Source organism: Alosa alosa, chromosome 24, assembly GCF_017589495.1.
Source record: "Alosa alosa isolate M-15738 ecotype Scorff River chromosome 24, AALO_Geno_1.1, whole genome shotgun sequence".
Lineage (NCBI taxonomy): Eukaryota > Metazoa > Chordata > Actinopteri > Clupeiformes > Clupeidae > Alosa > Alosa alosa.
Genome location: NC_063212.1, coordinates 25,021,822 through 25,033,881, shown reverse-complemented (window position 1 = coordinate 25,033,881; position 12,060 = coordinate 25,021,822). Strand labels below are relative to the sequence as shown.

Below are 12,060 nucleotides of genomic sequence, written 5' to 3'. Positions count from 1 at the left end.
AATGCAAATCAAATAAATATCATCCTCCTTTCCTCTCCTCCTCTTGTCCTCTATATCATCCTCCTTTCCTCTCCTCCTCTTGCCTTCCTCTATATCATCCTCCTCTCGTTCTGCCTCTATATTGTTAGATTTTAGTGGTTTTCTGTATGTCAGGACATTTATTGTAAGCAGACAGAATTTTGTCACCTTACAATAGCTAATGGTGTACCTAACTATTTGTTCCCCACAAGAGACGTCTTAATTTAATAAGGCTATATCACTACCTGCCCCTCCAATTTGACCCCAGACGTGAATGTATATTCTGGTACTATAATTAGCCAGGTTTCCTAGATCTTTGCTTCAGTTCATTAACTTGGCTTCACCTTGCAACACTGTGCTGTGCTGTGCATACAACAGGCTTATCAGAACAATGTTGTTACATCCAGAATAAAGAACCATTCTTTGCAAGCCAGCCTCAAGTTGTTACCTGCCCTTAACTACACTGGAGTCTACTTGGTCAACGGTGTCTCCATTTGGAATTAAGGAGACAATTTTAATAGCATTCTTCAATATCATCCTTCTTTCCACTCCTCCTCTTGTCCTGCCTCTATTATTTCCTTTTTTCTCCTCTACACACACTCTCTCTCTCTCTCTCTCTCACACGCACACACCTATGTGTGCTCAAACACACACCTATTCAGCGCAGAGCGAGGCTAGGGTGCTGACAATGGTGGTTGGAAATTCCAATTGAAAACTGCGTCATTCACTTCACTTAAGTCCTTTGCTTTATTCCTCCACCAAACAAGTTTATCGATTTGGCCCATCCAAGACGTCTCTCCATCAACCACGTGTGCCAACAACCATATTGAATAAGGCAGATCAATATTGGGCCTACAAGAGGAGGTTCTGATTCAACAGAGCCAGATCACCTGCTCGGCCCCACTGGGTCGGCCTTTGATTGCTACTTTCAGGGATGCCTGCTCTGCAGTTGCTTTCTGCTGGATGTGCGGGGCTTTGTGTTCACCTATTAACCAGGGGGGAAACTTAGCTTTCTGCTGGATGTGCGGGGCTTTGTGTTCACCTATTAACCAGGGGGGAAACTTAGCTTTCTTTTGCTGACTTTGTGCTGTTTGTGAGGGTAACTATGATGCTCTGGCCAAGACAAGTGTTTCCCATCTGAAAAGTATACTAATGTACCTCTTGCATGCATATGTCTGTATTTGTGTGTGTGTGTCTGCATTTGTGTCAGTATCTATTGTCTGTGTGTATGTGTGTGTGTGTGTGTGTGTGTGTGTGTGTGTGTGTGTGTGTGTGTGTGTGTGTGTGTGTGTGTGTGTGTGTGTGTGTGTGTGTCTGCAAACAGGAAGAAAAAAATAAACAAACACAAATCAACAAACGAAAGTGCATTACAGCCCCCAGCCCCCTTGACGGAGAGGTCTCTCCACTGATCTCTTGATCTCTGGGATAGTGGACGGCAGGCGGGGGGCTGCAGATAGAGTGCTGGAGAGGAAAACGCCACTAATGCCCGATTTTCCATTCCTGCCGTGCGTCCAATTATCCTCCCCTGTGCTGTCCTGCGCCGGCACGCTTCCCATGTGTGTGTGTGTGTGTGTGTGTGTGTGTGTGTGTGTGTGTATGTGCGCGGCGAGAATACACAGCTAGCCAAGTAGCTTTAGGTAAACAGACCAAAGAGAAATCAAAATGTCATCGACAGAGACGCCCCTGCATTGATATGAGCAGATTTGGGACACAAGGAGCGGCAGTGGAATCAACGTGTGTGTGTGTGTGTGTGTGTGTGTGTTGCTGGTGGAGTATGTTAAAATAATCTGTGGCTGACTCGTGCTGCTCGCTCGCTCGTTCACTCGCTCGCTGGTAAACACATCTCTGGCTCTGGTGTTTTAGTGACCTGCTGCTTCCTCTCAAGAGTCGCCGTGCGTCCCTGACAGCCAGAAATGGCTTACTTACATGGAGATGAGGCCGGCCTAGGGGACGCGGAGGCCTGGTGCAGCCTGCACAGGGCCAGGTGCAGCTCATTATTTGTGCATTTCATGCAGTTTGAGGAAGCAAAAACAAGCTTAGCAAAAACAAATTTCTGTTTGGTTGCGATGATGAAGCTTTGCAAAGCTTTGTTTGTTGTTGTTGTTGCTGTTGTTGTTATTGTTGTTGTTGTTGTTGTTGTTGTTGTTGTTGTTGTTGCTGTTGTTGTTGTTGCTGCTGTTGTTGTTGTTGTTGTTGTTGTTGCACTGGAGGTTTGTATTTGGAGTGTTTGTGTTGAGTCTGTGAAGCGTTAAGTGTGGCCCTCTGGAGGCCCTCTGCAGTGCAGTGCTGCTGTGTAAATCTGAGCTAGGCTGGGCGGTGGCACTCAGCACAGCGTGTTGCTTTAAGCAAAGGTCAGAGCGGTCCCTGGCCAATCTCTACTCAGCATCCAGGCCGTACCTGCAAACTTCCTAACCCAGCCGGGCCACTGGAGATGCAATGGGGGCGCACGCGTGCGCATGTGTGTGTCTGTGTTATCACAGATAAAGGTCGCTCAGAGAGCAGGGTAGCTCTCCATGGACAGACTAAAGAGACTCTGAGTCTGTGTGTGTGTGTGTGTGTGTGTGTGTGTGTGTGTGTAGAGAGAGAGAACATGAAAGAGAGAGGTAGAGAGGGAAGGAGGGAGATAGAGAGAGATAAAACAGTACCAAAAGACATATAGCAAACAGCTTGTCTGTAAATCTTCCAACCACATGATGCAACAGATTGGGGGTTTTCAGCTAGCCTAGCAGCACACTTTCTTAGAGGCTCCAGCGCTGAGCATCATATGAACACTTGTATCTACTACACATATGCCAAACAATGAGAATGACGCAGAGTGTAGCCACCTCTGTGCATTCTGAACACGCATGCAGAGTCACCCCTCTATGTCTTCACCTCAGTTTTTTATTCTTTAAAACCCAGGGGTTGGCGTCACCTCTCACCTTTCACCTTTCCCCTGGGTCACATCACAGTTTCAGCATGTCAACATGACACAGTGTACACAACTCTTTACCAACCCAAGCACATAGGAGAGAGAGAGAGCGGAAAAGCGTTACCTTCAGTCGAAGGGGTCGAAGGTCAAAGGTCAACCGCCGGGGGTGGTGATGGACGAAGACAGGAGAGGATGACAGACATGGGGGGTAATAGAGCACGAGGAACATACAATGGACAGAGGAGAGGAAGAGGAGAGGAGGAAGAGGAGAGGAAGACAACCAAAACAGGAGGAACATGACAGAGAGAGAGGGAGGAGAGGAAGGAGGAGTGATATATAAAAGACAGCGAGGCCATGAGACAGGTAACATTGACACAGGAAGTAGGAGGAGGAGGAGGAGGAGGAGGAAAAAGTGAGGGATGAAAAATGTGGACAAAAAAAAAATGAGTTGATAGAAGACAGGGGGGAAGAAGTGTCTGGGGGTGTTTTTTTTTAATAAAAAGAACCAAAGAGTGAATGGACCCGTACCTTGGCTGTTTAACGTCAGGTGCGCCAGACCTTGAAGGAAAGAACAGAAAGAAAAAAAGAAAGAAAGGAAAAAGGAAGGTCATAAAAAGCACGGGAGGAAAGAAAGCATTGTCACAACGTTGGACTGCAGTTTGTGACAGACATCCCAGGGCACACATGGATGTCGGAGTTCAACTCAAAGAAAAACAGAGAGAGAGAGAAAGACAGAGAGAGAGAGAGAGAAAGAGAGAGAGAGAGAGAGAAAGATACAGAAAAAATAAGAATTAGAGAGAAAGTAAAAGACAAACAAAGAGAGAGAGAGAGAAAATTAACAAAATAGAGAGAGAGAGAGAGAGAGAGAGAGAGAGAGAGAGAGAGAGAAAAACAAGCAAACACCTCAAGTGGGTTGAATAGGGGGGGTAGGGGGTAGAAGAAAAAAAAAGCATTTCTCTCGGTGCAACCCCCTGGGCAGGCGATTGCGGACCCCGATGCTTTTTTTTTTCTCTGGATCACTAATGGAACACACACAGAACTGTTTGGCACAGGACGGACTCTCGGCCTTTAACTCTAACTCTAGACTCTGCCCTACAGCGTCACTGAGCAGCACTCTGGGAACCTCACGCCAGCCCCACAACACGGGGGACACACACAAAGCATAACAAAGGGTAAAGGGGGAAGGTCGGAGGGGTCAAGGGGTCAAGGGTTCAAATCAAGCAGCCTGAGCCCAATGCGCAGGACAAACGGCAATCCAATCCAACCAAACGAGGACACGGCAGCAGGAGATTTAAAATAAAAATCAAATCAAATAAAAAAAGTGTCAACACACAAACGGAAGCACAGAGGATTACTAGAGTCCCCCTGAATCTCAATCCGCCAGCACGCCTCGTGATTGACACATCCAATCGACTCCCAGGCTGCAGGTATTAAAAGAGTGCTTAAGCCAGCAGAAACAAGCTGCACAAGCCCGAGAATACATCTTGCTGCTTAACGTCACAAGATATTCTCCTCAAAGTGCCACCGTGAACGCTGTCCACCTCTCCAGGCGGACGCCTGGCACTGAGCTCGGGCACTTATCAGCTGGTACACACAGGGCATTCAGCCACATGCAGCATCTTACTGTCCATCTGAGAAACACACACACACATTTTACACACACACACACACACACACACACACAGCATCTTACTGTCCATCTGAGAAACGCACACACACACATTTTGCAAACACACACACACACACACACACACACACACACACACACAGCATCTTACTGTTCATCTGAGAAACACATACACACACACACATTTTACACACACACAGCATCTTACTGTTCATCTGAGAAACACACACACACACATTTCACACACACACACACACACACACAGCATCTTACTGTTCATCTGAGAAACACACACACACACACATCACACACACACACACACACACACACACACACACACACACACAAGAACAACCACATGCTATTTACTAAATAAACAGGATTTGACACGCTCTGTCATCTTCACCGGTGGCTTTTTTTTTTTTCGTTGAAATGCTGAAATCTCAGAGTTTGTTCTTTCTTGTCAGGCTAGGTTGATGCATTTCACATAAATGTCATATTCATTTGAGACCTCTGGACGTGACTGTCACATTCACTTCAGAGCTACGGTGAGAAATATGACACTGCTTCAGCGGACTCGTGCCGGGTGAATGAGAAAGCCTTTTTTTCACAGTTACCACAAGAGGAATTCTGACAGCTGCATAGAACACTCTAGAACACTCTCACTTCACCTTGCCTGTGTCCAGCACTGCCCCACGGACACTATTACTTCCAACCAGGAAGCGTCTGGACTGAGGTAAGCACAGTTACAAAACGACTTTCATATTTCAAAACTGCACACTCTTTTTATCCATCATTTTAATTACACCATGTGTACAGTTGGCTAATGCGCTCACCTCAGCAGATCCATCATTAGTGGAGAACATTAGGGCAGTGTGTGTGTGTGTGTGTGTGTGTGTGTGTGTGTGTGTGTGTGTCCGTGCATGCGTGTGTGCGTGCGTGCGTGCGTGTTAATGCCTACTGGATCTGTAATTGTGTGATGGGGGTCCAATTCTCTGCGATGATGCAGACAGCCACATGGGAATACAGATCAGTCAGAGGAACGATGCACTGAAGAGCTGATGGATGCACTGAAGAGCTGATGGATGCACTGAAGAGCTGATGGATGCACTGGAGGCTACTGCAATCATATGCATACAGGCGGGAACACTGATACAGACAGACAATTATCTAGTCTTCCTTACTTCATACAGTACATTCACTCCATCCATCCATCCATCCATCCATCCATACATTCATACATATTGTAAGTAAATTCTTGGAGTGATACAACAATCATTAACTCGTTCAGCCTTTCATTGGTACCTGTTATGCCATCTACAGTAATGTAAAAAACAAAACCCCTCTGCATATTGATGGTTATGAATGATATGATATGATGATCGACTGTCATTGTGAATTGATGCGACCTCTTTATACAGCCAGGTGATCAGAAACGAATAGCATTAAAACTGTCGTAGAAAATGCATAGTGATCCTCTGAGTGAAGATGTCTCCATAGCGATCCAAGTCGAGCTGATGTCTCCATAGCGATCCAAGCTGAGCTGATGTCTAAGCTGAGTTCATCTGGATGGAGGACACAGCACACGCTGCAACAGCTAGGTGAGCGGAGTCCACTAATGTGCTTTTGGGAGCTGGTCCCTGACCTTGCTGTTTGATAATAGAAGTGATAGCATGACTAACACACTCTCTCTGCTGTGTGTGTGTGTGTGTGTGTGTGTGTGTGTGTGTGTGTGTGTGATTGTGTTAGATAATAGAAGTGATAGCATGGCTAACACACTCTCTCTGGTGAGCAGTGGGGACAGCATCAGCATGTGCTGCAGGAATCCTAATCTGACTGGGGCAACATTCCTCCTCCTCCTCCTCCTCCTCCTCCTCCTCCTCCTCCTCAACATCCTCTTATCACTTAGATGAACTGAGCGACACATCTCATCTCGCTGTGTGTGTGTGTGTGTGTGTGTGTGTGTGTGTGTGTGAGAGAGAGAGAGAGTTCAGTATATATGTGTGAGTGTATATTAATAGTATGTGTATGTATTACCTCTACTTGTACCATCCCAGCTTATGCTGGTAGCTGGTTTTAGCTGCTCTTTGCTGGACCGAACGAGCAGCTGCTCCTCAAGATGGTTACACCACCGCGCCCGGAGATGACGATGCTCGCCGTCATGGAGATGAGGCCTGACAACAATGAGACTGCCTGGCAACGATGTGCTCACAAAAAGGACCAATGACACCACGGGCTGGGGGGAAGTGGGAAACGGAAATAAAAGAGAGAGAGTCAACATGGATGAAAAGAAGAGGAATAAAGATGAGGAATATGAAAGAGAGGAGAGGAGGAGAGGAGGAGAGGAGAGGAGGAGAGGAGAGGAGGAGGAGAGGAGAGGAGGCGAGGAGGAGGAGAGGAGAGGAGGAGAGGAGGAGAAGAGAGGAGGAGAGGAGGAGAGGAGGAGAGGAGGAGAGGAGAAGTGGGTATCTCTGAAGGAGTCCCAAAGTAGACCATCAGACCTGATGACAACAGCCATCTTTACATCCTCAAAGGATCCTCTGAGTTTATGGGCTTCATTTACTTTGGTTATTTCTCTGATGCACAACTGATGCAGAGGACTTAATCTGATACTCAGATTTCACACACACACACACAGACACACACACACTCTCAATACAACCTGAAGAATAACACAAAGATCCAAGGTCAGTATATCTCACCACTGAAATTATGTCTCCAATACCTTTGCTATCTTTAGTATATAATATCTATATATTTCCCTCTCTCTCTGCTAAATTATGTCTGCTATTCATTCAGTTTGTGCATCAGATATGCAATGTGTACATATTTCTATTTCAGTCTGTATATCTTTCTTTCCCTCTTTTCATAAGCGTCTTGTGTGATAAAATGACTCTTTGTACCCACATGGAACATAAAAACAACTGAAGAGACTACTATATACAACATGCACCGTAACACTTCAGATAAAAAGCAACTAGAGAGACTACTACCATTATACAACATGTACCGTAAAACTTCAGATAAAAAGCAACTAGAGAGACTACTACCATTATACAACATGTACCGTAAAACTTCAGATAAAAAGCAACTAGAGAGACTACTACCATTATACAACATGTACCGTAAAACTACCATTATACAACATGCACCGTAAAACTACCATTATACAACATGTACCATAAAACTACCATTATACAACATGCACCGTAAAACTACCATTATACAACATGCACCGTAAAACTACCATTATACAACATGTACCGTAAAACTACCATTATACAACATGTACCGTAAAACTTCAGATAAAAAGCAACTAGAGAGACTACTACCATTATACAACATGTACCGTAAAACTACCATTATACAACATGTACCATAAAACTACCATTATACAACATGTACCGTAAAACTTCAAATAAAAACAACTGGAGAGACTACTACCATTATACAACATGTACCGTAAAACTACCATTATACAACATGTACCATAAAACTACCATTATACAACATGTACCATAAAACTACCATTGTACAACATGTACCGTAAAACTTCAAATAAAAACAACTGGAGAGACTACTAACATTATACAACATGTACCGTAAAACTACCATTATACAACATGTACCGTAAAACTACCATTATACAACATGTACCGTAAAACTTCAAATAAAAACAACTGGAGAGACTACTACCATTATACAACATGTACCGTAAAACTTCAAATAAAAACAACAGGAGAGACTACTAACATTATACAACATGTACCGTAAAACTACCATTATACAACATGTACCGTAAAACTACCATTATAAAACATGTACCGTAAAACTTCAAACACAAACAATGTTTCACAATCTTTTTTTTTTAAATGTGTTTCTTTCAGTACCACCATGGTGACAAAGTGACATAACTGATTTGAAATTTAAGCTGCCAAAATTCGGAAGAAACTGTATGTTTAATTCGTCCCGACCAGACAGGATGAATAAAACATTACACACATCCCATATTTGCTCAAATAATTCCTGAACGGTTTTGATCCAAGTAGGCTCATATGGGAAGTCATTCAGCGTGTTTGAAATAATTAATTCGATAATATTTCCCATCTTTGCAGAGGAAAAGTTTTGAGTGAAAGGAATATAAGGTCTGTCTGATATAGACAGTGGTCTCAAATGCAAGCTGGCGCAGTTTGGCGATTTTGGAAAATAAAAGCCCGGGCTGTTATTTGAAATTGTACGGTATGTCTGCGATAGACAGAGATGGCTACCGCTATACAACATGTATGTCCAAGCTCCTCTGAGAACCAGACCTTCAGAAACAAACCAGAGCTTTAAACACAGACACACACACACACACACACACAGACAAAAGCTCTCCCACCTCACTCTCACACACACACACACACACTCACTCACACAGGCAAAAGCTCTCACACCACACTCACACACACACGCACGCACGCACGCACACACACACACACACACACACACACACACACTAATGGCCGCCAGACAGTGGGCTTTATGACAGTGACAGACAGGAGTGGGCCTCAGCTGCCTTTCAAATGACCTTGACGGAGCCGAGAGAAACCGAGTCCTCTGGCCGGCAGAGTCTTTGCGAATCAGTGTGCCGTGTGTGGAGACGGAACACAAATGGGTTTCTGTGATTGGCCAAATGTGTGAGTGACAGATGGAAGGCGGTCATAATTCTGCCATTAGGGTGGTCGTGCATGATACACACGCAGAGCTTTCTGTCTACTGAACAGCAGCTGCAGCTGGCTCACCAGCCAACTGGGTGTGTGTGTCTGTGTGTCTGTGTGTGTGTGTGTTTATGTGTGTCACACACTGTGACATCGCTCAGTCTCTCTCTCTCTCTCTCTCTCTCCAGAAATAACATTCAGCCACATTTGACATTTACAAACATACTAACCTAACATAGCTGAGAGTGCACAAATACCCAAACACGCACGCACACACACACACACACACACACACACACACACACACACACACACTTTACCTCCCATGTCTAAAAAATCAACCAGAGATGAATGCATTACTATCACTGCATGTAATGCATATCATCAGGCCTGATTGCCTGCAGATGACAAGGCGGATGACAAGTCACATCTTACAGTCAAATATGCTAGCTGCTTACACACACATACATATATATATATATATATATATATATATATATATATACAGAATCCTTGTGTGGATACACACCCTTTAGCAGAAAGAGGGATAAATCCCACGTAATGATTAAACAGATGTCTGCCACTCTGTAAACAGGTAGCATCTTCCTTAGGCACGTCAAAATAAAAGCCACTCTGTAAATAGTTAGCATCTTCCTTAGGCACGTCAAAATAAAAGCCACTCTGTTAACAGGTAGCATCTTCCTTAGGCACGTCAAAATAAAAGCCACTCTATAAACAGTTAGCATCTTCCTTAGGCACGTCAAAATAAAAGTCCCCAGGGAGAAAAGAGCAGGGGAAAGCAGGGGGGAGGTGAGACAGACAGACAGATGGATAGAGAGAAGGAGAGAGATAGATAGTGAGAGAGAGAGATGGTGAGAGAGATAGATAGATAGTGAGAGTGAGAGAGAGAGAGAGAGTGAGAGAGAGATGGTGAGAGAGATAGATAGATAGTGAGAGAGACAATAGAGTGAAAGAGAGAGAGATATTGTACGTACACACCACCACCGACTTGAGCTTCCAAAGTAGCTCGGGTCGCCCTGTCAAGGACGCTTGTCAAAAAAGTACAGGGAAGCTTTGGACGCTCTGACGTGGCAGCATGACTTACTTTCAACTTTCTGCTTGACGCTCAAGTCGCTCAAGATGCTTAAAACGTTGGAAGCTCAAGTCGGCGGCGGTGTGTACATACAGATAGGGGATGAGTGTTTAAAAATAGAATACGTGGAAGGAGGGGAGAGGACACACAACAACAGATGGCACAGAGCGAAAGACAGAGAAGGGCAGAGAGAGAGAGAGAGAGAGAGAGAGAGAGAGAGAGAGAGAGAGAGAGAGAGAGAGAGGGAGAGAGAGAGGGAGGGAGAGAGAGAGAGAGAGAGAGAAAGATAGATGGAGAGATACACAGTATAAGGGCCCAAGAGACAGAGAGGAGATCCAGAGCCTTTAACTAACACCAACTCCATCTAACACCATCTCCATCACTAACACTATCTCCATCTCCATCACTAACACCATCTCCATCACTAACACCATCTCCATCACTAACACCATCTCCATCTCCATTACTAACACCATCTCCATCACTAACACCATCTCCATCACTAACACCATCTCCATCTCCATCACTAACACCATCTCCATCTCCAAGGCCTCTCCATCTTAACCCCTCGGGCTGCATTCATTGGTCCAGCTGTGGTGCTAGTTGAGGGGGCGTGCCTGGTCAGCAGGGGCTCTGGGTGGTGGCATGTCCCCCCAGCGGGCTCCTCCAGGGCCCTGGGCAGCATATGGCACCCCCCCCCGGCCGTAAAGCCCAGCATATGCTGCTGTTACACACTCAACACTCCCGAAGCCCATTAGATGGACACAGCAGCAGGAGCGGCCGCCAACAGGGACACACTGGCCAGTTGTTCATTTATCATCAGGTTCCTGGTGTCTTGGTATGAAAATGCACACACACACACACACACACACACACACACACACACACACACACACACACAAAGAGCAGATGTGGGTGTCATAATGACCGTACTAAATGTAGCCACGAGGTCAGCACCTACTGTACGCTTTATGGACTTTTAGCTCCACATTCCTGCAGACAAACAGAAAAACACTACTAAGAACTTTACACTAGCTTATTATGAACTAGTAACCGATGCAGAAAAACACTACTGAGAACTTTACACTGACTTATAATGAACTAGTAACTGATGTGATGTCCAGATGAAGTGTTAGTAGCAGGTGGGGCTTGTCAGAGTGTGCCCTGCTCAGACTAAACTCCGCCAGGAGTCATGCCCACAGTGGTGAGGACAGTGCATACACACACACACACACACACACACACACACACACACACACACACACAGACAACACAGGGCCGGTCTGTAAGGCTCATTAGGGATGGACAATACATACACACACCCATACACACGTACACTGATAGACACAACCACACACAGACACACACACACACACACACACACACACACACAGACATGTTCACACATACACGCCACACACACACACACACACACACACCCCCACACACACAAACGACATGAATATGGTCTGAACACGCTCACAAATGGACATGAGACCAGCTGGGTAGTGAAATCAGTGTGCATGTACACAAGTCTATGTTCAGGCGTCCACATTCACTTCACAGTAAAGGTGTTCAGGCGTCCACATTCACTTTAGATAAAAGCGTCTGGTTAAAGAGTTTATGTAAACGAGTGTGTGTCTACAGTATAGGTGTTCAGATGTCCATTTTCACTTTAGATAAAAGCGTCTGGTTAAAGAGTTCATGTAAA

The 12,060-nt window shown here is 45.1% G+C and overlaps 1 protein-coding gene across 1 annotated transcript in view; it reads right to left on the bottom strand.

Moving 5' to 3' along the window:
• LOC125289324 (neurexin-2-like) overlaps positions 1 to 12,060 on the bottom strand; it is an 836,342-nt gene that overhangs the window by 577,162 nt on the left and 247,120 nt on the right. The window contains 1 exon segment of the mRNA XM_048236077.1: positions 3,458 to 3,487. Coding sequence (XP_048092034.1) covers positions 3,458 to 3,487 — 30 coding nt within the window.